The following is a 26,475-nucleotide window of genomic DNA, read 5'->3' as shown; positions in this document are numbered from 1 at the left end:
CACTGGAAGATTAAAAAATATCTGAGCCACCATTTTTGTTAAGTGCTATTTATGGATAGGTTACGGAAGGTGGTGACTACTTTCCACTTCTGATGGTTTCAGTAGAAGTGTTGTTTAGCATATTGTGACACCCAGCTCTTAAGTAAAATCAGCATTATATTTTAACAAATGTCAAAGGTTTGGCCAAGCTTAGCTGGACCACTGAGTTGGAAAGTCTATGCTGCAAGTTCCAATACAAACAGCAGGCAACAAAATGCTGTGGATGACATCATATAGGACAAGAGGAAAAAGCCTCAAGTTACAGTAGGGGAGGTTTAGATTGGATATTAGGAAAAATTTCTTCACTGAAAGGGTGGTCAAGCATTGGGATAAGCTGCCCAGGGAGGTGGTGGAATCACCATCCCTGGTAGTGTTTAAAAAATGCATAGATGTGGTACTTAGGGACGTGGTTTAGTGGTGGGCTTGGCAGTCATTGGTTAACAGTTGGACCTGATGATCTTAAAGGTCTTTTCCAACCTAAATGATTCCATGATTCTGTGTCCAGTCTCTGTATACCGCTAGCTCAATCCACTCAGAAGAGAGACTGACTGGGCATGATCTTCAGCCTAAGCAGAAGCAAATGCCTCTAAATTCCTAATGAGACATATTTATGGCTCTGCTATGAAAACACTCATATAACATTCGTAACATGAATACACATAGGACCAAATTTTGGAATAACTTCAATTTAGGACATTACAGGGGCTAACGCTTAAGTTTCAAGGATATATTGGGTATCATTATTCATGGTGACCTAAAACTTCCTTTAAGATCTTCCTGCATATTAATAGAGATATGTGGAGTACATCCCAAAAATCACTAAAAAGTGTTTTGATTACATCAAATTAGAGAAGAGACAAGGAGAGGAGAGGAGAGGAGAGGAGAGGAGAGGAGAGGAGAGGAGAGGAGAGGAGAGGAGAGGAGAGGAGAGGAGAGGAGAGGAGAGGAGAGGAGAGGAGAGGAGAGGAGAGGAGAGGAGAGGAGAGGAGAGGAGAGGAGAGGAGAGGAGAGGAGAGGAGAGGAGAGGAGAGGAGAGGAGAGGAGAGGAGAGGAGAGGAGAGGAGAGGAGAGGAGAGTAAAAAAACTGAGTTCTGCATTCCACTTTTGATCATAACAGTTGACAACCCCCTCCCTCCTTTTAAGATGGAAAAGCCAGTTTTAATTTAAACTACAAACTGTTGACCAGGCCTCAGCTTGGCTTGGCAATTCACTATATGCCTGAGGGATAAATTATTTAGCATTAGCACATGGTATGTCATGTCTTGTTACTTAAGTGGAATATGGCTTCCATCCAGCTGTACCCCCGGGGCCCCCCGATTGGCTGCGGGTGATGTCATTTCCATTTGGTAATCCTCAGTGAAGGCCCAAGGGACAGCACTGGCCGCCCAGCAGGTCCCCCAGCCCCTCCACCCCCCACCCGAGCCCAGCACCAGCTTTGCTCCTACTTATCACTCTAAGGTTCACTGCAGGTACTGCCCCAATTACGTGATTTTCAATAATAGTGCAATGAAACAGAAGGTACAGCAGATGAGCTACATCATCTGCATGTAGTATTTTGCTTTCTTAACAGAAGACTTGTGATAAATTTAGTGAGAGGGATATGGAAAAATAATTTTTTGCTGCACACCCAAATTAAACGGAGAATTTTGAGGGGGTATATTTCACCAAATATGAAATTATTATTGTCAGTAATTCTTCCTAAAATGAATTTATTTTTCTGTTTTCAGTGTACTGTAAAATTTTGTTCAAAAAATCTGCATATGCACTGCAAGACAAAGGGATTCTGGACAAATGACCTGAGAGCATGAACTCTGGAAAATGCTTCTTCTGTAAGTTTGAAAATGGCATAATTTGGTATGGTGCCCTTTAAATGGTCACGTTTTGTTTTTCAGTTAACATCCTCATTATATTAAAAGGGTTTTTGCTTCAGAACCACCTTCGGGTTATTTGCCCCAGAGGAAATACTCATTACACTATTCACTTTTGGAAGGCTCACAGCATAGAAGTAAGGGTTACAGAGTTGTTTTGTTTTGATTGAATTTCGTGGCAGTCAGTGAAATGCCGAGAATTACAGAGCACTCAGTCATACAGATGGTACTGTCTACTCTGCAGCAAGGCACAAGATTTGCATCTGTCTGTTAGTTAACGTTCAGCAGCAGTTCTGCTCAGCCTCGTGCTCTAAGTGGCAGGTTAACAGAAAAGACCTAACTGACATGCTATAAGAAACCCACGTTTTGTTACTATTACATTAGCGTGTAAGTACACTACATGATACCTTACTATCAGAACTTTTGCTTCTTGTGGTAAGGAGGTATGAAAACTGACTGTGATTTGCCGCCTCTGTTGCTGGATCTTAATTTTTTGCAACAGTGTTTTGCATGAGAAGAAAGGATTTTGTGAAAGCTATGTGGTCTTATGGTGAAGTGCCTAATTCTCTGAGACGGAGGCAGAAGGGGAACTTTGCAAGGGGATTCCCACGAGAAGAGATGCTGAACCAAGGCAGTACTAAGCACTGTAAAATAAACAAGTGTAGGACAGGAAATGAAGAACTCTAATCGATACCGCAAGAGGGATTAGTTAGTCAAATGTGAAAATTCAAAACTGCAATTTAAATCAGAACAGCTAACTACTTCTTGTCCTGTACAAAATAAACTATCTATGGCCATAGGACTCAACAGTTGCTTGCAACTTTGATTTCTGTTGTTTGAAAGTTGCCACCTGCAGCAAAGCCCCGGCCTCAGTACTGCAGCATTGATTTAAGCACCCAGCTGCAGGGAAACACCTGGATTTGCACTAATGTTCATTCTCACCAAACTACCAGACCTACTCTGGGTTTTAGCTAATAATAAAAAGTGGGATTAGCTGGGGGACAGGAGACTAAACTGCTATCGGGGTTAGCATTGGCAAACCGAGTTTGCCAGTGAGACAGAAGTTTGGCGGCCAAGCTGAGCCGGGCACATTAGCTAGCCACCTCACGTTACCTCAGGCCGTAACATGCCAGATTGACCGCAGGGCGAGCGAGGACCAAATCCAGCCACTGCCCAGCCGCAGAGCCGTGGCCCACATCAGCACACCTCTGCTACAGGCCATGACTGGAGGCGCTGAGCCTCGTCGGGACGATGGCACTTTGGTGAAAACGCCTGTTTCGGCTGCTGTTCGCCCACTGCGGAGGGGAGGGGGGCGGCAAACCCCGGCCCACCTGCCACAGGCAGCGCCCCCACATCTCCCTCGGCGCTCAGGCGGCTGCGGCGGGAACCGTGGGCTGACAGCAGCGCGCGCCCCGCCCAGCCTCGCGGCAGCAGCAGCCGTCGGCCCCGCGCGACCCGCCCGCCGCTGGCAACAGCCCCGGGGTGGCGGCGCAGCTCTCGCGATAGGTCGGCCGGCGCGGGACGGGCGCGGCACTCTCGCGCTGCCGCCGCCACGCTGCCAACTCTCGCGAGAGGCGGCGGCGCGGAAGCAGCGTGGCGCGCGGGGCCGGGCCGTGCCGAGTCGTGAGGGGCAGTGGCGGCCGCTGCAGGATGCCGAGCGCCGGCGGCCGCGGCCAGGGCCAGGACCGCCGCCCGGAGAGCGACGACTCGTCGCCGGCTGATGTGGGTGTCCGCAGGGAGGGGGCGGCCGCAAGCTGCCCGTCCCGAGAGGGGGAAGGGGCAGGGTCCGGCCTAGCGCGGTGTTGGAGCCGCTGCAGGGGCCGGCGCTGGGGGGCAGGCGGCGACGTCCCCCGCGGGGTGGGGAGGCCGGGCCCGAGGGGGGGTTGTCCGGGCCCAAGGGCAGAGCTGGCTTTGCTTTATGCTCTGCCTGCCCACCTCCCCCGTGGCCGGCCAGGCGCAGTCGGCTCATCGTTCACTGAGGAGCTCAGCCCCTCTCCGGTCACACAGCGTCTCCAGAGCCCCGCCGGAGCCCGCTCCCCGCGTCTGTGGATGGAGGAGGCCCCGCCTGAGCGATGGGAAACTGCACAGCCCTGCCCTGTCCCGGAGCCTTTCCCCGTTGCAGCCCCCTGCAGAAGCGTCTGGGCTGCTGCTGCTTCCTAGCAGGCCACTTATGCAGGGCTGCCGGTGGCTCCTGGCCTGGCAGGTGTTCCTGTCTTGTACTTGAAGATCACAGAGCTGTGTTGAAAAATTGTAGGCCAGTATTTCTTAAAGGAAAAAAAAAAAGTATTAAAGGCGAGCATCGGTTCAGTTTGTTATAAAATCACTTCTGCTTTTGAAAGGCCAAAAAATGCATCAGCAATACAGAATTCTGAGTATAAGTGGCTTCTGTAAAACTATACATGGGCTGCAATTCACCAAAAGCACAGAAATGAAGACACTCTGCCCTCCCCCAGTAAAGTATTTAGAATGAACTTAGGTTCATATATAAAGTAGAATAAATTAAATAAACCAAGGCTTTTTTTATTTGGAAATGAGTGGGTGTAGTTGGGAGACTAGAATTGTGATCTTTTTAATGAAAAGGCCGTGTCCCCCTATGTCTTATCTAACAGATTTTGTTAGTAGTCAGAAGAGCTTGCTTTGGCTGTCATAATACTATGCAATATGCTGGATTTCTTAATGTGCCTGAATATGGGAAAGAAGTACTTAATGGATCTGCTTCTGTAGGACTTGTATTTTTTCAGGGGTAGGGTCTTACTAACTTCTGTGTAGCAAATAATGATTCTAATGCATGTTTGTTGTTGTTGGAACTTGGTTTCTTCTTACAGGGCACAATTATCTCACTTGTGTATCTTTTAAGAGTCTAAACCAGAATTTATTTACTTTAATATTGCAGCTAATTGTTTCGGATTACCTGAGTTAACTCTGTAATGATTTTGTTCATCTTTCTGTATATGCTTCTTTGATATATGTTTCTCACCTCCATTTTAGGATTATGCTAAGGAAAGATATGGAGTGTCATCAATGATACAATCCCAAGATAAACCAGGTTAGTTAAAAAACTAAAAAAACTTTTAAAAAAGAGGAGGTGGGGGGTGGGGAAGAAGGAAAAAAGAAGTTATATACTTTATATCTTCAGTACTTGTTTGAGAAATTATGTACCAAACTTTTTCATTCAAATCCTGCTCCCATTCTTTCCCTTTATTTGAATACATTTGGCACTTCTGAGGCTGCATTTGGAGTGCTGTGTTCATTTTTGGACTTTCCAATGCAAGGAAAACATTAGAGCCTGTCCAGTGGAGAGCTACCAAATTGCTCAGGGGACTGGAGCACAGGATCTTCTAGGAGAGGCTGAGGGACCTGGAGTTGATCAGCCTGGAGAAGAGAAAGCTCATCTTACTACCATTTAAAGCTGTTTAATGGGAGGGTGTAGAGAGGGTAAAACCAGACTCTTGAAGGTATGTGGTAATTGGACATAAAGTCATGGGTGCAAGTTGGAACACAGAACAAATTCTGATTAGATAGAAGGAAAAAAAAAAATCATGATTATGGTTGGATATTGGAATTAGGTCCAGAGAGGTTATGGAATCTCAGTCTTTGCCCTTGCGTGGACCACACCCTACACAGCTTGTCCACCACTGCAGGCTTGACTTTTTATGGATTAAATTATTACTATTTATAATGTACTGAGTTCTGAGATGTCAGTTTTTTTCTTTGTTTGGAGTAAGTTCTGCTATGGCTTGCAACAGCACTGCTGTCTCTCTGAGTAGGATATCTGTCTGCTTACGCAGCCTTCATTACTCCCACATATGAGCACCAAATCCATTAATATTACATATTAATATTTATGAGTTTTATCATTATTCACACCACTGTGAATCCTGGAAATCCTCATTTTCTACTGATGGGGAATTGGGTTTCAGCAAGACTGGTCAGGTAGAGAGCAATCTTCCATGCCAATATCCCAGAAATATAAATCTTCATATTATTCAATGTATGAAACAGGAATGAGGGAAGGTAATAGACTGGCTTCTTGCAGCTTCTTCATAGTGAAACGTAAAAAGGAGCATCATCGGTGATTAGGTGATTTTTTTTCTCCTCTGAATTGTTTTGGTTGACCTGCTTTAGGACGGGGAATGCAGAACGTAGGGAAGAGGAGGAGCCACAAAAGCAATCATAGGTTGAAACCATCTGAAGGGGAACATTATGTTAAGAACCTAACAGGACAAGAAAATCACTGGAGGCTGTATTAACAGTCATTATTGAATAAAATACATACTGCCTGTCAGGGAACCAAAGTTGAAATCCCATTGTAAGCCAGCCCAGCTGCTGGCTGCAGTGGTCTCCCTCTTCCTGACACTGAGTCTTCTGCTGATGTTTCAACATGTTAATAGTAACAACGTGTTTAAGCAGCTTAGCAAAACGAAAGAATTTAGCTGGGGGTCTGGTGACTGCTGGAAGGGGCAGGAACGCAGCCATCCATAGTTAAGTTGTAACCATGTAACAATTCATAAATTGGTGTGCAGTTGCAATTTAAAAGGTATAATATTAAGAAAAAGGGAACTTCTTCAAGTTAGCATCTGATTAACCTGTACTGCTGACTGTAGGCTGAAAGTTTATCCACTTGGGTCTTCTCCCCTGTGCTCTTCTGTGATGGCATTTGGCTCACTAGAGTTTCTGCAAACTGTTCTTCCTCTGCCAGTTTCACACCCCATAGCAAACAACTGTGTGAGAGACCCAACGTGGTAGATTGAGATGGTGGGTTAATTTCTGTTCTCATGGAGAAAGACTACTCTGCCAACTGTCTCATATTAAAAAAAAAACGCTCAAAAATACTGTGGAGAAATAAACTATGTTGAGAAGGAAGGTGAAAAAAGCTACAGGAGATTATATGAAAAAGGCTGAGTGCTATATTTAGATCTGTTTTCCCCTTGACTCTTTGATCCTCATTTAAAAATAAAGAAAGCCAATGTATGGACAAGGTGGAATAGGTTTTCTATTGGGCTTAAAATACAATCTACAACACTCCTGCTGTTCCATTTTTTGGAAGATGGTTATCCAGAACTCCAAAATAAGGTAACGATAAAACCCAAAATGCCTGTAATAAATAAGTTTAAGATCAGCCTAGTCCCTTCCTTGAGACTAATTCCCTCTTATTTAAAGATTCAGTAGTTCCTGCCATGGAGAGCTCTTATCAAAGGATTCACTGGACAGTGAAGTCCTCATTCATCATCAGTAGTGTATATATGCTACTGATACATTATTCTGCTTGCATTGAATGTCTTGGAGGACCTACTGCTTGCAGCAGGGGGTGATGGGGAAGCACAAATGCGAGTGTTCCCATCCGTCTGTACAGTATTAATTTTGTTTGTTTCTGAAGTGTGTGTGGATACATGCCATTTCTAAGTCAGAATAACAAATTGTGGTATGACATGTGCAGATCCACATACCGTCTGGTAACTGGGGCTGACACAACACAAACAGCACAGATGCGGGTAGGAGCTCAGTTGGATGTCTGCAGCGCTGTTATTGCTTTTAGGCTTGCTGTAGTAGCTGCACTGTCCCGAGGACACAGGCTGGACATGAGAAGTTAAAAAGGTTAGGGTGATCAGAGAAAATTACTCCCTTTCCAAGAGATAGGCGTATTGTCCTTTTGCCATACTCATAGATTCTTGTTCCTCTGCGGGCAAATTAAAACTCTTCACACATTCACAAAGTAATTGCATAAATGCTCCACCCAGCTCTACTGACCTCACACACACGCATCTGTGTCTTCATTCTTGGCCCACTTCAGTCTTTCTTCTACTAATGTTAGCTGAACTGGCTATCTGACATTCCTGCTTCCTGTTACATCATGTCTTTAAATCCTTCCTGCCTGCTTGAGGCTATGATTGCTAGTAAAGCTCCATTTGCCTTTCCCTTTTTCTCCCTTCAGCCCCATTACGTTAATCTCCCCTCCCTGGAAGCTGCTTTCATCTTATGCTGCTTTTGGCTTTCAGTTTGTTTTATTAAACTTACCTTCTCTTTTTCAAATTTATCCAACATTGTAAAGATGCTGGCACTTCACAGAGACAGCAGAAATATTTGTCATACTGCTCAAAACTCCGTGATGCAAGATAAACGAACTTGGTAAATAGGCTGATGTGACAGGCAGGGAATGGGGATGGAAAAGCGATTTTGTCTTGTATAACCTGCACATCTTTTGGGGTTTTTATCCTCTCCTGCCATGTTTAGAAGAGGTTAGAGTTCTGAGAGAAAGATAAGGACATTTAGTATATTGAAAAGAAAAGATTGTGCTCTACAGGAAGGAAACGAAAAAATACAGTTTCTCCATAAACATGATACAAAATGGCAATGAAGTTGAGGTAGTATGAATATTGAATTGGAGCTGGAAGTGTAATTTCAGTCTTAGAGTGTTTCATTTAAACTTCATTTAAAATCTTTGTTCCCTTGTCTTTACTACAACTATAGCACGATTTAAAATGTCTTTTATCTTTGTGTTGTTTAATTGTAAGTGTTTATGTGGCAGTAAGACAGAAAATGTAAGTATAGCTTGCATTTGTGAAAGTACAAGTAAGTGGTAGTCTGAAGAGTATGGTGAGAGGACCTTAAGGAAGCTTTATTTTTATTGTGGAAGAGGTAGAAATTACCTGAAAAGAAATCCAGGTGAAATATGTGAGAGTACAAAGGGAAGATGTAAGCTACAGTATGTTGACTGGACGAGAGAAGATCAGTGATGAAGACAAACGATTGCTTACACTAACAGATGAGACATTATCATGAACTACTGGCATTTTAGAAATGAGAGGAAAAGACAACTAGATTCAGGAAGTGTTGAAGAAGGGAAACAAACTGATGTAAAAGTTGCTACATCTGGTTCTCTTTAGTGGAGCACATTAACAGGACCAGAGGCGATGGGCACCTACAAGAACACAGGAGGTTCCCTCTGAACATCAGGAAACAGTTCTTACTGTGAGGGTGATGGAGCATGGGCAGAGGTTGCCAAGGGACATTGCAGAGTCTACTTCTGTGGAGATGTTAAAAAAACTGAATGCAGTCTTGGAGAACGGGCTCTAGGTCCACCTAGAGCCTGCTTGAGTAGGGGGTTGGACCAGATGACCTCCAGAGGTTCCCTCCTAACCTCAGCCACGCTGTGATTCTGTGATCTGCTGTTGGAAAAAATTACTTTATAAAGTCTCTTTTTTTATATTGTTTTATTACCCTTTTTATGAAAGGTGAAATATTTTTTAACAATTCATAACATATAAAATTTTGTGTTAAACATGCCTTGTTTAGTTTTGATGAAGCATGAACCATTATGTATCCAAAAGATTTCTAAAAATATTTATCTAATGCAGATGGTTCCTGAAACGCTAAGGATCCATAAAAAGGGTAGCACCTCATTCTGTGCCTGGAAAATGTTTTAAGTTTCTAACAATACAGTTTTAAGTGGACTGAGGTAATTTAAACTGTCTGAATATCAAACTCTTAGACTAAAGCTTATGGGTTGTGCTGGTTGCATGTTTCCTATAGTGCTATGCTGGTAAAGTTTGAATATCAGAAGTTGCTGGCAAGTGATAACATCTTTATTTCCCTTTCTCCCTTCCCCAGTGCACGCGTGTGCACACACACACACACACACATGCACATATTATTAATACATTTGAGTCAATTTCCTATCACGTTACTCTGTGCACTTTCATTTTGTTCTGGTTTTAATGTCTATCTGTGAATAAAAATCTGCATTGCCCTGAGCATAAGCTAATAAACATTTTCAGCCCCCTAAATTCCCAGTGCAGAATAATAGGCTTGCAGGACAAGCTGTGACTGGTACTCAGGAGTCAGAGGGAAGGAGTCCAGAATGGCAGATGGTAACCTGGGGTAGGCAAACTTTGGAAAAGTTCTGGCAGAAAAAGTCTAGTGTGGAAGTGCCTCAGTAAATTTAATGCTGTTTTGAAACAATGGAGAAGTCTGAGGAAAGACAGAAGGTGAATTTGCTTGTGTTACATATCACAGAATCTCCCAATAGACTCATGGCATATCTCTAGTTGGAAGAGACCCATAAGGATCAGTATTTCCATTGAAGATTTTTTTCTTTGTCTAAAAAGCAGTGTTTTTAACCACGTGTGAACTGTAAATGAGTAAGTGCAGCCATTAGAACGTTGAGGTTTTATGCAGTATGTCCACTGATTTGTAGAAACTCTAAGAAATAAATGTTTGAAACCTTGCAAATATACATTTGGCCAAAAATCTACTGAAAAATACAATTAAACAAGTACATTTCAAGGAACAGTGGCATGCAGCCAGTATATTGGCAGTTCATAATGGTTTTACACAATTTTCAATGTCCTGATTTATTTAAAAAATATTTTCCTGTGTATTTTTTTTTCCTTTACTATCCAGAAACTGTCCTTTCCAAACCTTGCATTTCTATTGTTATTTAGCTTTCTTGAGTTCATAGAATTTGAAGGGTTCTTTCTGATGAATGCTGGCTCCTACGATAGTAGTGCTTAGCAGGTTGTCAAAGAGATTGTCCCTTAAAATAATTTTTACTGGTTTTACACATTAATACTTTTACTGCTCCAAAATGATGTTGTTTTTATCAAAGTAAATATTTTTTTAATTTCTAATACACATTTATTTGTGGTTTCTCTTTTTTATTTTAAATAATAATTGTTTTATGGTGATACTTACTTAGATACAAGGAATAGTTATGTCATCTCTGAGCCTTTGTTTTGCAACTTTCATGTTGCACAGTGGAGGAGGACAGACACCTGCCAGCAGAAATTCAGCCTAATAAGTGCAGGTAGTACAGTGCAGCACAGCGAAGTCTTATCAAAAATAGTGTAGTCATGCTGGGTCCTGCCATCCGTGAACCACAGTAAGTCTTGTTTTTGTTTTAGTGTAGTTTGACCCCTGTATATAAGTCAAACAATAGGGTTGAACCAATTTAAACTACTTGATCAAGTACAATTCACTGAGAAGGAAATGGGATCTTAAGTGTTCTCAGTACGTCTATTATGCTGTAGTTACAAAAAATTATGTTTCGGATTTATGATAAATTCTAGTAATGATAGAAATTGTATTTGGAGTTTAAAGTGAAAAATGTTTTAAAATGTGGTTTTTTCTGTGATTTAGATAGAGCTTTGATTCGTATAAAAGATTTGACAGTGGAGAAGGCTGATGAAGTGGTTTGGGTTCGTGGCAGAATTCATACAAGCAGAGCTAAAGGTGAGATGCCTCCAGGGTTTTTATTTTTATTTTCTCATATTGGTAGTGTAACCTGAATGTTTATTTTGGCTTCATGGCCTGCTAGTTATGCCTTGCATACAAGACTTTGCTACCTGGTTACTTCGTGTTCAGTTAATTTCTTTTTTTTCAGCCTCTCTTTTTCCCAAGATGGGAAAAGGAAATTTTATTTTCAGCTCAGTGGAAATTGGGTATTACTGTTACATTGTAGTAAAAGTGAATATCGGTTTTATCATATTATTAAATAATGTGTGGACAATTGTAAATAATAGGAATTTAAAAATATTCTCGTCATTCTCATTTGGGTGTCACTAGTTTTGAGACAAAACAGTTACAAGCTTTTGCTGTAAAACGTATCTTTATTTTAAATGGCTCAGTTGTCAGACGGGCCATATTTATTCTGCTGCGTATGAATATTTTCATTATACCTTTTCTTTGACAGGAAACAAAAATCTGTGTTAAAAATCTCAGAATTTTTACTTTCAGTTACCAGTATCTGATTATATGAATATGAACATAAAGTAAGAAACCTCATCTTTCTTTAACAAGACAAAGGGAAAATCCTTTTATAGGTTCTCAGTAGTGTGGGCTGTCGTACTTGGCCGTCTGACAGCCATATTTCTTCCCTGGGATCAGAAGTGCTCTCTGGAGATCAGTTTGCCATATGCAAACTTAAATAGGCTTTGGCCTTTTCAGTTGACATCAGATGCTGACAACTGTTGTACTGGTTTCGGTTATGTTTGGCAGCTCCGTAGTGAGATACAAATACCTTGTCTTCCCAAGAGTTGAAAGAAAAGAGCATATATAAAGAAATTATTTTTGCAAATGAAACTTAACAGTAGTCTTAGAATTGGGAATAGTGCGAATTAGGGGAGAGAATCCAGTACAGAATATTGTCACAGATAACCAGATTAATTTCTCTTTTGGAGGCTTCATTTTCTTAAAAAGTGTGTTTCTTAATGAGTGTCCATACTGCAGTCTGTTAAAATAAGGAACTGCATCTAAATATATACATACAATGCACATTTTAAATCTTTAAATTTGGGAAGTTCTCTGTGATTTCCTCAATAGTTCTGTAATGTGTGTTCTTACATGGAAATCTCTTTTAGGTATGTATAGAAATTGTAAACTCCAAAAGCTGTAAAAGCTTTGGTCGTTACAACTTGAAGTTGCTCAGACAGGAAATAATCTATTTAATTTAAATGTTACTATCAGCATACAAATAAGAGTATCCTTATGGCTTTTTCTTTTGCAATTGTAGGATGAGTTTAGACTATTAACAGAATTTACTACATAAAGACAGGTGTCTATGCAGACTCTGAAAACAACATAAAGTTCAATGGTTGTTTATTATTGTCCCTGTATTGCATTTATATAGGATATCTTGCATTTAATTCAGTTAGAGTAACATATATGTAACATGGTAATATTAAGTTAAAAGAAGCTTGTTGTCATCCTTCCTCTTTGACCTCAGGAAAAACTTGTTTTTCATGAAATAACAGTGTTTATTTTCAAAACTCTTTAACATAGCCTGAAGAATGAAAGCAAAAGGAGTTGACTATTGGCATGAATCTCAATTTATTGATTGTGCTTTTTGTTCAGACTTGGTGTGACAGCACAGAACAATTCACACATTCAGGGAATGCTGCTAGGGAATGCCATGTGCTTGTTTACTCAAGCTTTAGGGGAAAGAATCTTACAAGAAAAGCAAATGTTTAAGAGTAAAAAGTAATATTAGCCTTTCCCACACGCATGGTGCTGTTCCTACAGTTATGGAAAGGAAGGTCTTGCAGAAAAATAGCTTTCTCAGAAGCTCGAATTGACTCCTAAATAACCAACATACCCTTTATTTAACCTGGTCTAGTTCTGACCAATAAACCAAAAAAAATTAATGTGAACAACTGCAGAATCCAGCTGTCTTGTATAGCAAGCCACTCATGGCATCTGATGGAAATTAATTGAAGGATGTGTAAAGAATGGGGTGTTGGGAATTTCTGTGGGTTGTACCAAAATTAAAGTGCTTGAGGCCCTGTGGTTTTTATCGTAGATTGAATAAATGTTATTTCTGGCCTTATTTTAAAGCCAGCCTCAGCTACTGATCATGTCTGTCATTGAAAAGTGGTTGGGAAATCATTCTGGGTTCTGCCAGGCATCTGGGACTTGCCCAGTATGTTAGACCTGAACATGTTTTTGGTTTATAAATGTAAAGGTTTCTAAAACATCAGAATAGTATGTCTGAAAATAAAGAGTACCACCAAGAGCAATTTAAATACTAGACCAAATTTTATAATAAACCGTATAAAGTTTTCTCTTTGCTGGCAGATGTCTGCAAGTAGCAATGTATTAATTGATATGACTAAACATTTTTTACTCTTTGTACATATTCATTCCTTACATCCTTTCCTTTCATGAAGTCTTGTGTCATTCGGTACTTACATCCAAGAAAGGAAATGGATTCCTGTTTGGTTTTATGTACTTACTTTTGACAGGATTCTCTGTGTGGTGTCTTCTCTTACTGGTTCAGTGACTAAAAGTTCCTTGCAATAGACCAAGTCAGACCTTTTTAACCAAATTTCTTTTGAAATTTTTTGTCTTTTTAGGCATTCTTGTGGGACACAGTATTGGTTATTTTGAAACACGGGGAGAACATCCCATAATCCCAATTTTTTTCTCACTCTGATTCTTCCTTTTTTCTGTCTCTTGATCTGGAAAGACATCTAATCATGAACTAGATTTGATTATGGCTTGTCTTTTTTGATACCTTTTTTTGCACGCCTTCAGCTCTTTTGGGAAAGTTTCTGTTTCCTCCTTCTATCTTTGTAACTGTGATATTTTAACTACTCCTATCAGTGAGGTTTGTTTGATCACTTGTCTTCTGTGTGATTAGAAATGTTTATATTCTACAAAACATTCTCTTTCCTTATGAAAACAACTACTGTTACTCATGACAAAAAGATTTGAGTCCTTTTATAATGCAGATATTGGTCAGACTTCTAGTGTTTGGGATTAAGTACAACTGCCAGACTTTGTTCTGATCCGTAGGATAGCAGGTCCCTCCATTTATTTCACTATCTTCTTAAATACTTACTAGTTGAGTTACATTGTTGCTGTCTTCAGCTGTGTATTCCTTGTTTGAACACCTAATGCATCATTGCTGAAACTTCAGTCATATTTTACTGAATGATGTGTGACTAAAATCATGGAGACAAACACAATTTTCTAGGAAATACTGTATCAAACCACATTGTAAGTAAGAAATACTTAGATGTCAAAGATGTGAGATATGCCTAGCTTATCCAAAGAAAGTTACCATATTGTGTCCTATGGAAGAATTGTACTTAATTTGTTGACTTGCTGGATCACAGGTGTGTGTACCTCTGAAGGCTCTATTTAATTTCTGAAGCCTGTAATTTTCCGATTTAAATCTGTTGTGTAATGTTTGCCTGCAAGAAATAGGTACATCCGTACCATATTGGCTTCTTTACTTAGATATTGCTGCCCCTGGGCTATAGAAATACTTGTACTCCAATTTCTGAAAATATGGAGTTAATTTTGTTGAAATTTTTGGGTTTTTTATTTGAAATCACAATCATAGGACAAGGTTAGTTATTTCCAATAATTATAATGTTAATCTGTAATAATATGTTGTATTAGTTTTGTATGTTTGCTTTTATTTCTATCAGAATCTGTGTCATATGTTCTGTATTTATCTTCTGATACCCTTTAAATTATCTTCAGCTATGTGTTAGAAATAGTAATCTACATAATTACAAATGAAAACTGCAACTGGCTTGTCAGTGTTCAAGTTAGATACATGTTGATTTTAATGTTTTATAGTCTTAAGTCAATGATAACTGGGAAAGAGCTATAACAAAGCTTCTGGCTTCTTCCTATTCTCACCATTTTAATGTAAATGTTATAATGTTATGAGTCAGAACTTGGAAGTAAATTATATTGATGCATTTTATCAGATACTGGTACAACAATGAAGTGTTTGTTAATTTCTCTTTCTGAGGAAGAAGCATTTTAAATCACCATGTTTCCTTACATCTAAGTTAAGAAGTAAATGATTATTAGAGATGTGAGGAGAAATATGAAATGATTGTAACTGTCGGCTGAACAGATTAGAAAGAACTTTGTTGACTTGGAAATAGCCATTTTAAAAGTCAACGAAGTGCATTATGTTCTTTATAAATTATTATTAATTCCCATTAACTTCTTTTTCCCAAAGCTGTTCATGAATAAATTGCTCTTACAGGAATTCTAACTTGGGTCTTTTAGGTTCTTGTCATTCACCAGAATCAATACTCCTTTTGTTCCCCTTCATTCTGAATGTGTGGTGTATTGTAGAATGAACATTGTTGGTTTAGTCCCTGTGGTGCAAAATCAACCCTGTTTCTCTCAGAGGAGCTTTGTAAAGTGAACACTATAGCTTTAATGTGAGAAGATGAGAAAAAACCTTCTTTTATAATACTTGAAGTAGTTGTGAGCAAAGCAACAAGGAAGAGTATGATTTGCTTCTTGCAGTTGAGGAACAATAGGTATTTAAAAAGTTATGATTTCTATTTTTTGTTTTGTCTAGATATTACTTATCTTGGAAGGCTGATTGTTATTTTTAGAAAATGTCCATTCACATGTTTATAGCTGTAAAGCAGAATTACTGGATTTATCTCGGTGTTTTGGGTGTGTGTGTGTGTGTTTGTGCATGCAGAGCTGACTTGTTTGATGTAGCTATTGGGGCAGGGGCAGCAAGGGAGAGAGAGAAACACACAAACACCCCCTTAAAAGCTCAGGTTAATATTAAAGTAGTAAAGCTTTTTTTCTCATTCACAAAGTCCTCGAGTAACTTGTCCTTAATACACCTGCGTTGTTTTTCTTTGTATTCAGGGAAGCAGTGTTTCTTAGTCCTGCGTCAGCAGCAGTTTAATATCCAGGCTCTTGTGGCTGTGGGACAGCATGCAAGCAAGCAGATGGTAAAGTTTGCTGCCAAGTAAGTAAGCAATTATATCCTGTTGTCAGAGTAAACAATGGTGGGAACCAGGACTCCCAGGGGTTGGGACCATTTTCACACATTAACATCAATGCTTCGTTTGTTTTAAAATGTAGTTATTTAAATTGTCAGCTCACTATTAGGTTGAATACATTACAGTGACAAAAGATAAAACAGAGAACAGGCTTGAAATTCATTCTGAACTGCTGAAGCAGCATTCTCTCGCCATAGACAACCTGCATTTACTTTCAAGCTGGCTAACAAAAAGTCTGGCAAGCTGAGCTTAGTGGGACACTTCATTTTGTGTGTGGTGGTGTGTGTGTCTGCACATGTTCAGGGTTTTCTTCTACAAGATGTGCGAGTGTAGTAATACTTTTTATAGCTAGAACTGGTGTGAAGAAGTTCCACATTGCATGTGGCTTATTGAGTTGAAGAAACCAAGAGTAGCTTCTGTGCACTGGATTAATCTTACTTGCACCGTAGTTTTGTAACTAGAATGTTTAAGGAGGGATTTCAGTTACTTTTTAAAATATTTTTTGGGGCAATAGTTCGACTTGCTAATTAAACAAGTGTTTGTTGCAGCAATTTAAATTCAGTTATTTGCTTTGTCTTATTCTCAAAGATAAAAAATTACCTTTCCTTGCTACTTGCCTCAAGGTTGTGTTTTCAGTTTGTCCAGTACTAAATGCTTTTAATTTTTATATATATATATATATAAAATTAACTAAATGCTTTGTCCAGGACAAAGGAGCTTTTAAACATGTATATTTACTTGTTCACAGATAGAAATGTGGATCAATTCGATGCAATAATATGTTAACATGTGGCACTTGAGTTGCTTCTGTGTAGTTCTTGGCACTACTCTCATGCTTGGGAAGGGAGCCCCCACTAATTAGCTGCAAAAGTGCTACAGCCTTCAACCTTCAATATGTCAGGGAGAGGAGGGATTCATTATAGTATAGACTTCCAGAAGCCAAGTTAAGAAGGTTAGGATAATGCTTCTGCTGATGAGGTTCAAGGCAATGGGAGAACAGAACCAGCAGTGTTTGTTTGGCGGTGCTTACTGTTGGCAGTGCCAGTGTGAAGCATGCTGTTCACAGGTGTTTATGAGCCAAAGTGAAGTGTTCTGTTTCTTCATGAAATAGTTTCGCCTCTCCAATGCTTAGAATCTTTGAAAAGAATTCAGTGTATAATCTGCTTGTTCCCCAGTTCATCTCCCTCTAACCTACCAACAGTCTGCCTGTACTCTGGAATTTGCACTACAGAACAGTGAAACAGCTCTTACAGTTGTGATGCTTACTCTCCTATTCTCTAGTTCTCTCCAACAGATTTCTTTTTCAGTTTTCTTGGTGGTTCTTTGCTCCACGAATTAATTTCTTACATTTCATGGAGTGGCAGAGGTCAGTGGTTAGGAGCTCATGAGAGGGAAGTTGGTCCTTACTCTTTTATTCCGTGTGCTGACTGCCACTTGTAAGCCTCCCATGACTCTTTTTGTGATTCGTTATTCTTTTTTTTTCTCAGTTTTCTGTCAGGTTAGTGATTTCAGCTAGGTTGTGGAGGTCCAGAGCTAACCAGCAGTGGTAAATGGTAGAAAAGGGTATCTGTAAAGAGTAGAGGGCAAAGCCCCTTTCTTCTTCAGCAGCACTGAGCTGTTAAATCAGATGGAACCTCATCCTTAGGTTCTCTCCAGCTCGCTGTCATCTTCCCACTTTTCTTGATGTAACAGACCTGATTTTCTATGAGTAGCCACACTCATGTGTGTACTGTCTTTTGAACTTTTCATGCTGCTTCTTTTTTGTGATAACATTTGCTAGCTAAATCCAGATACTTCAGCCTCTCTATAGCATGCATGGTTTACTCATTATTTGTGCATCTGAAATGCTTACATGCTTTTCACCATGTTCTTTGAATGATAAAACTTTCTCTGCTACAGCCTTCTGGGTTTTCTTTTGGGGGCTTGCCTTTGTGGTTTTTTTTGAACACCATTAGTGCAGTCATCTTCTCATGATTCCTTCCCACCAGCAAACCAATTTTATTAATATCCTGCCATGCTCTGACTTTCCAATGTTTTATCTTCTTCTATAATTTTGTCTGATGTCACCATTGCAACTGCCTCTCATCCTTCATAGGCTGCTGCTGTTCCTGACTTCCAAGTGCACTTGTGGTCATTGTGTCAGTAACACCTGAAGCACGTAACAGTACATGCCTTGTCTCAGCCACTTTTCCCCCTAGTTTTCACCTGCTGTGGAATGATGCCATTATTACTAGAAGATGAGGCTGGTCTTAAATGTCTAGAAATAACAGTAACTGTTTCTCTGCTTTTCTTAGTGTGTTTTTTCATCATCTCCTTGTTTCCTACACATTAAATAAACAACAATATTGAAGAAAACATTTAACTTAAATACCTTACATATTTAACTGAAATAAACTTCTTCAGTGGTAGTACATTAACTTTATTTTTCATGTGCTGCTTTCTCATTTTGATACTGGGTCTAAAAGTTCCTTTGAAATAGTTTGTGGAATTCTGGATCTTTAAATTTTAATGAGAACTGATTTAATCATGAGCATTTTTTGTACAATTTTTCATAAATAATAAACAAACCAGTTCCTCTTTTAGATATTGGCACATGGAAACCAAGAACTTTCATAACCTTCTGTGGTCCTGCAACATTCATATAATAATTATCTCCATTATCATAAGAATGTAAATTCTGTTTAGTGAAAGATACTTAATACAGGTTTAACTCAGTTTTACAAAGACATTTCTGTGAGTTTAACTATGGAAAGTTTCTAGTTGAACTTTCAGAACATACGTAGGCAAGAACATAGAATCAGTGGAGATACTGAATTGTCGGCTGAGGAGCTTTCATCGGGGAAAAAAAGTTCAGCCTAGCCCTGCAAGGGATGCTGTGTAAAAGAAAGAGTTAAATTGTCTCTTTCAGCCAGAAGAGGTGCCAAGTGATGAAATTAGTAATTTATCAACCTGATTTTTTTCCATAAAGTATTGGGTGTGGTCAGTTTTGGGTTTCTTTCTCTCTTTTTGTATCAGCATTGAGCCTTTCAGCCCCCACTACCATAGCCAGGTGATACAGTATAGCAGTTGGGAGAGGTAGTTGATAGGTTTTTATTTAGTTGCCGAAACAATACACCCTCACTCAGAAAGTAACTTGAGGGCTCTTCTTAGTAGGTTAAAGAATTAAAATCCAGAAAAGAGATTTAAAAGACGAGGGGTGGGGTGGGGTGGGGGGGTAGAAGATCGGTAAACCTGTAGGAAAATACTTCACAATGTAGAAAAATATACATAAGCTCCTCAGCTAGATAAATTGGTAATACTAGGAAAATGTTGGATATTGCAGAAATACTTTCTTTAGCATTTCTGATTTTTGTATCGGTGATCTGGAAGAAAATGTCAAATTGCAGCTGTTAAGTTTGCTGGTTACACAGAAATGGGAATGGTGAGCTGGGGGCTAGGAGGGTATAGTAACCAGTGTTAATTTAGAATAATCACTTTGATGCTTTTCAGTGTGAAATTGTACCTTGGTGATCATTCATTCAGATTCTGTATATGTTCAGGACTAATATGTAAGAAAGTAAATGATGAGAAATGTGAGGTCATGATAGATAACTGACTTAACAGGAGTCCATGCAGTTCTCTTACCTACTATGCTAGGAGATCTCTTGAGTTTTAAAAAAGAGGAATAAAATACCATAAATGTAATATATGCCAGTCATTAGACCATTACTGGAGTATCTTGTCCACTTTTGTTGTCTTTGTGTCTGATTATATGTCAAACTGGAAAAGGTTGATGGTGAAGCTGCAAGATTAAATGGTATGTGGTCAGGCAAGTCTGCCTTCCTGTGAAACTAAAGGAAACTCTCTATTCTGTCCAAGAGAAATTAGTAAATCATTTAAATCCCAGTCTGATGGTACCTATGCAAGACGATTTTCTGCCAATGGAAAGTTATTTACTTTGCAGATACAAAGGTATGCAAGATGCCATGAACAGATGGTGAAGCTAGGTAAATTTGGAAGGGAAATAAAGTGGATTTTTTTTCAATGAAAAAAAATTTAAAATATATAGTGGATTTTCTTACTTAAAATCTTTAAAAGGAAATAGGCTTTTTTTTCCCCAGAAGATACCCAGGTTCTCCCAGATATGTTGGTTTAGAAAGCAGATTATTATATTTTTAGAATAAAGAGAATAAGAATAGGGGTTTACCTGGTCTTAATGTATACAGTGTCAGTTAACTGCCCTTTCAGAGGGCTTAATGCATGCTTATTGTATTTGTGCAGACAGTATTACAGTTGCTTTTATTGAGCTGAGTGTAAAATATTTATACTTTCAACTATTTACAAAGTGGACTCTTTTTTTCAAAGTAAACTCTATTGCCTTCAGCTTTCACTGAGATTCAGATAAAGGATCATTGATTATTATGTTTTCTGACAATTATTTCATATTTTTAGACTTAATAATGTATTAATATAATAATTTGTGCAGTCTGCTTACAGAAAACAGGGCTGAAGAAAAAACCCAAGAAAACGTCTGAACAAGTATAGATGCTTCCATTAAGTAAAGCATCTATTTAAAGTGTATAAATAACCAAGTTTCTTCCAATTCTTCAGACTTTTGTTCAAGAAAATGTTGATTGTGATTCACTTAGGGAGGCCTGCATGGGGTTCAGCTTGCAACATGAAGCTGTTGATGAAAGATGTTGTCATACAGACTGCAATAATGCAATCCTGTGGTTAAAAGAGAAAGTCTTGGCTAATAGATGTACAGATAATTAAGAAGGATGTAAGGCATCTAGTGGACATTTTAGTAATTATAGTCTCGATTTTTTGGAAGAAACATTACATATAAAGAAGCAGTTTGCTATACAGAGGAATTTTTTAGCATTGGACTTCATGAATTTTTTACTAACATAGGTTCTTTAAGGATTAAACCATATAAAGATGTCATCTGTCTTTTCTTTCTGCATCATGCATTCAGTTTAGTTTCTAGTCCTTTGTAATACTAATTACAGATAGAAGTATTGTTGTCTTTAATGGAAATGGTGATAGCTTTGGCATGGTTTTCTGCCACTTGTTCACTTTTTTTGGTTTGTTTGGGTCTTTTTTGTTACCCAAGAAAATTTTATCAGAAAATCACCTAGATGACTTAGTGCTGGTGCTGCAGAGAATGCTTTGCTGTAGTTACTGGCATTTAATTAAATCATTGTGTTTCTTGTTGTAACTTGAGCTGAAATTATCATTTCAGTAACATTCTTAGAATTACCTGGTGGGATCAAAGCTGCATCTTCTAGGTTTCTGTAGTTTACATTTGATGCACTATGTTACAGACTTCAGGTTTTTACAGCACTAGATCTTGCTGAGCAAGGTTCAAACAGAACTCAAAACATGAGCTTTTACTTCTGTGCCAGATTAGATATGTAGTCTGAATTAGCAAAAACATATTTTCTAATTATCAAATGAAAGTTTAGAGTAGATGATGAACATTTGTAAATACAAAGATGGTCCTATGCCATAGAAAACTTGGTAGCACTTATTGTGTGCCCAGGCAGTTATATATGCATATTTGGATACAGGGGTCTACATAGGTAGGAACTGAGTTGAAATAAGTCTTAAAATCATGGCAAATTTAATGACTAAGGAATGTTAAAGTTTTGCAGTGTGTTCCAGACTAAGAAACATACCATTGTAATTGCAACTCCAGTTTAGAGGGAGAGAAACAGTGCATTTAATCACAAGTGCAAAGTTGAAAAGTTCTGTTATGCAAGTTCGCAAAGCAATATTACAGTTACAATGATGCAAAAGTCAGTTTCTTCCTGTATTTTTAGAATGATACCCTTTTGCATGTCTTGAATTCTGTGCATGTTTTCATCATAGGTCTGTAGTTACTTCAGTAGCACCAGTTCTCAGCCATGGGATCAGTAATCTGCTTATGAGTCCATCATACAACACATTTACAACTATTATTTTCTTTTTTGCAGTGCGGAGAATTTGCTTTAATAAGTTTAAAGCATTATTTTTATTTGCAATTATTAGTGAGAGGGCTTTTGTTCAGCAGATTAGAAACTCATATTTTCAATGAAGACACTGCTATTCGTGTAATTAGTAGTGTTCTCTGGGCATTTGCCAGAAATTTGACATGGAAAAGGAAGTGGGGAAAAACAGAGGAGAACTGCTTAGGGGAAAAAAAAGTTAGCACAAGAATAAAACGTTTATTCTTTTAAACATTCATTATTTGAAAACCAAAGGGAATTTATAGGTACACCTGATACTATTTTAGCATGATATATTCTCTGTGTGTTTCTTATCATCATGTTCTCTTGCATCCAAAGCCTTGTACTGCTGCCTCAGTCTTTTTAAGGAGTTTTAAACTGAATCATTTGTAAGAGAGTGTACTTCTAAGCACTTAGTGTCATTTCTCCTCGTCTTTCTTGAATGTACTGCTTCCACCTAAATAATGGAGATGAATGGAAGCTCACCCTTAACTAAATGAGTTCTGATTTAAAGCCTACTGTCGACCTCTGCTTTGTACAAATTTAGTTATTTGTTCATTATATTGATTTGAGCAGCTGTAGTTCTTTTAGAGCATAAATGTACCAGAAAACATACTATTTACAAATTTTACGCAGTGTAGAATTGCCTAATGGTTAAGCAAGTCAAGCATGTGAAGCACCATGGTCTGTATAACTTTTAGAGCAGCTGACAATGAGTTCTGTCACCTTGAAAGTATTACCATCAAAGAAATAGTGTAATCAACTCAAGTGCTCAAATCTGGCTTTATTTAATTACTTGTAATTTACTTACAGTGCTGCTGTTAAGTGTTGAGAATTTTGATGCTTGAATTTTCCACTGTTCCTTTAATATCAGATTTTTCAACATTTTGATTGTTTTTATTTAAAAAGTCTGTTGAATAACTTAAATTTGAACTCAGCATTATAACGTTAAAAAGTTTGTCCCAGGTTAGATCAAAGATCCATCTAGCTTTTCTTAAGGCTGATATGGATGCTTCAGGAAGAATAGAAAGCAGGGCAAGCAAGCAGTTGTAGTTGGCAACACTTGGTGATTTGTATCTCAGCTGCTTCTGAGTCACACCACTCGGGCTTTATCAGAGAAGAAAGCCAAGTTTCCAACACCAACTAAAAAGATAAACTTAATTGTTTAGCCAGGTAAATCCTACCTTGAAAATGTGAGAGAATGACTAATTTCAAACATAGATACTTCTAAAGAGAAATTTCTCAGTCCTAGTAAGTTTCTCATGTGCTTTTACTGTAGCTGTACAAAAAGACTGTAGGGCTAGAATACCCAGATTTTGTTCACAGTTCCTAAACTGACTTACTCCAGGGGTGCTAGACAAACTGATGCAAATGCAAGTGATTAGGACTGTAGTTACCATCAGCAATAGCTTGTACCTGTTTGTCCTTACCTCCTTTAACTAGGGGTTACTGCCCGTCCGATAATACCTTCTGTGCGTCCAAATCGTATCTCACAACCCTCCAGCTTAGCTGGATGGGTTTTGTGTGTTGGGCTTTTTGGGGCATGGAGAGAGGGGTCTTACTGAAAAAAAAAAGCCAGCCTTCTAAACTTGAAGATTGTTAGTTGTTCTTTGCTTTACTGAGATCAGTAGCAGCCAGCTTGTCTGACAACATCCTTGCTCTGACCTCTTATTATTTGCAGTTAAATTTTGGGCCAACTACTTCTGTTTCTAAAGGCTTATGTGGTCAGTTGATGTATATAAAGTGCTTTCCAGGCCTGAGAATTGACAGATTAGGTTAATTGTAGCAGTTAGCTTTCGTAAGAAGAAATACTTTATGGTATTTGGCCTTTTGTAAGCAGGCTAGCAGAGACAGAGTGAAAATGTATTTCCAGTGGGGGTGAGATTATATGTACAAAATTACTGGTTTGAAGTCCAGTATCCTTAAATACCTAAGTAAAAACTGCTCATACACATCGTTTTCTCACCTAGCACTCTTGAGGATTTTGTTATTGTTTACTTATAGCACACATACTTTAGATCGTATTTTTGGAAGACTTTCGAGATGTTATATGGTGTTTTAATGTACTATTAGTGACTGTTAGCAGAGAGCAATTAAGATGTCCCTTGTCATAAAGAAATGACTTACAAGAATCTTGCAGTAACAAGTCATGTAGTTTAAACAAGCTCAATCAGTTTTTATTTTCCCCTCCAGATCTAGGACTTCCTTTCAGTTTGTTGTTCTGCTGGTTAAGACACATCTTTCAGATAATTGCATCAGCTGACACATGCATGAGTGTACGTGGCCTAGAAAAAGAACTGTGCAGCTTGTCAGTTTATATATACACACAAAAAGAATGAGTGAGCACTAAGCTTAATCATAATTCTTTCCCTCCCAAGTCTTCCGGTTTGAATTTATTGTGGCTGGGAATATTTTAGCGAAGTCTTTCATTATTCAGTTATATATATAATAAGTAACTTTACATAAATCCTTAACTCTGCTTTGTTGTTCGAGCAGTCCGTACAGTACGTGAACATCCTAGTGCTCGGTGCTGAGTCTGGTGAAGTGTGCAATGAGATTTAGTAAGCCTCCTATCCTATCTTTATTGACAGCATCAACAAAGAGAGCATTGTGGATGTAGAAGGCGTTGTGAGGAAAGCATATCAGAAAATCGGAGGCTGTACTCAGCAAGATGTTGAGCTTCATGTTCAAAGGGTAATTTTTTTAGCAAATGGAGCACTGGTTAATTGTTTGAGAGATTATCTGCTAGGCTGTCTGTCTATCTGCATATATAAACTTTGTCAATAAGCAGTCCTATATCAGAGAAATACACTGCTTTAAACTACAAATTTCAGTGTATCGTACATGAACATTTCTGGTTTTAAGAGATCAGATTTTTAGAATTTCCTATTTTTATCTGCCATTTGAATTACAGTACCAAGTAAAATAAAATATCTCACTAGAATAATTTGGCTGGGAATGATTGTAATTCTAGTTTTTTATTCTTAACTGCAGCAGATACTGTAATAAAGCATCTACTTCATTCTAAGTGCAAGTCAGAAGTTTCTTCTTTATCAGAAATGTTACAATCTTCCCCTTAGTACCATGGAATGGAATACATAATCCTCAGCAAAAGTAAAGCGCTGGCTTAACAGTATAGAAGCTCTTGAAATCTAAAATATCTGTAGCTTGTGCTGTAGGGCTGGAGGAAGTGCAACTTTGTAATTTGTTTAAATAGAAAGCGTATTTAAACCTTTGTGTAATATCCTTTCCTTCTAAAGGTTTTCAACCAAAACTGTATGCCTACAATGCAGCTGAAACAGTCATCTCAAGAGTAGAGTGCAAGGGCTATTATAGTTAGAGCAGTAAAGTAAATTTTAACTAACATGGTTGGGGAAAATCTGCAGATCTGGAAGAAATATATGTGCAGATTACCATATGCTTCAATTTTTCTGAAAGAATATCAAATTCACCTATGACTAGATTGTAAGGCAAGGGAAGGTGGTTTTCATTTTCTTACTGTATTTTAGGTATCTCATAAATTTTCAGTCTGAAATGGCTCTTTCAGATATAATCAGATGATAAGTAAATATTACATTAACAATGACAAGAAGAGGATGATCTTGCTCGAATCGGAACCTAAAACTCTGTGAAATCTGGTAGTTTCAGACCTGGCGTTCATGCCAGTAGGCTTTTCCCTCAGGCAGTGTGTACTTGCTCAACTCAGTGCTTCCCAGAAGGAAAAAAGACATTTTTAATCTTTCAAAAGGAAAATAAGAACAAAGCATTTTGAGTATTGTCATGAGAATGCACCCGTGTAGCTCAAGTATTTGAATAAAATCACAGTCTTTCAGCTAACAGCCTATGCAAACACTGTTTCAAGTGTATGCCAGAAATACCCTTTTGTAAATCACACCTCCTTTTGAGCTGAGTCTCATGCTATTTCTGTTCCTGTCTCAATTTCAGATCTATGTGATCAGTTTAGCTGAACCCCGACTGCCCTTACAGCTGGATGATGCTGTTCGGCCAGAAGTGGAAGGAGAGGAGGTGAAAACTTTGCATCCTCAGATACTTTTTATTGTCTTTGTAATTGAACAAAAGCATGAAAGCCTTAATGCAGTGATTCTGGGGGTTTGCTGGCCATGCATTTTACTTCCTTTATGTTATCCAGAAGTGTTAGAAATCTCCATAGCTTTGATGTCTGTTGAACTGCAGTAGAAGGTCAAAAACAGAGCATTTGCAATCTTGTGTGTGTGTCTTCTGGATCCTCATAGCTGAGTTCTGCCTGTGACCTCTGGCAGAAGTTACACCTTAATCTTTGCTATGCTGCCAGTTTGCTGTGTGTTCTTT

At 38.7% G+C, this 26,475-nt stretch overlaps 1 protein-coding gene and 1 long non-coding RNA gene across 2 annotated transcripts in view; one reads left to right on the top strand and one right to left on the bottom strand.

The window, feature by feature from the left end:
• LOC129784984 (uncharacterized) overlaps positions 1-3,295 on the bottom strand; it is a 160,724-nt gene extending 157,429 nt beyond the window's left edge. The window contains exon 1 of the long non-coding RNA XR_008748372.1: positions 3,021-3,295. This is a non-coding gene — a long non-coding RNA (uncharacterized LOC129784984). The remainder of the gene's footprint in view (positions 1-3,020) is intronic.
• Positions 3,296-3,477: 182 nt separating this feature from the next.
• Positions 3,478-26,475, top strand: part of DARS1 (aspartyl-tRNA synthetase 1) — a 41,337-nt gene continuing 18,339 nt past the window's right edge. The window contains exons 1-6 of the mRNA XM_055811762.1: positions 3,478-3,629; positions 4,896-4,953; positions 11,043-11,135; positions 16,041-16,143; positions 24,738-24,840; positions 26,092-26,172. Coding sequence (XP_055667737.1) covers positions 3,558-3,629; positions 4,896-4,953; positions 11,043-11,135; positions 16,041-16,143; positions 24,738-24,840; positions 26,092-26,172 — 510 coding nt within the window. The 5' untranslated portion in view covers positions 3,478-3,557. The remainder of the gene's footprint in view (positions 3,630-4,895; positions 4,954-11,042; positions 11,136-16,040; positions 16,144-24,737; positions 24,841-26,091; positions 26,173-26,475) is intronic.

This window comes from Falco peregrinus, chromosome 8, assembly GCF_023634155.1.
Source record: "Falco peregrinus isolate bFalPer1 chromosome 8, bFalPer1.pri, whole genome shotgun sequence".
Lineage (NCBI taxonomy): Eukaryota > Metazoa > Chordata > Aves > Falconiformes > Falconidae > Falco > Falco peregrinus.
This window is presented reverse-complemented; position numbering and strand designations above follow the sequence as displayed.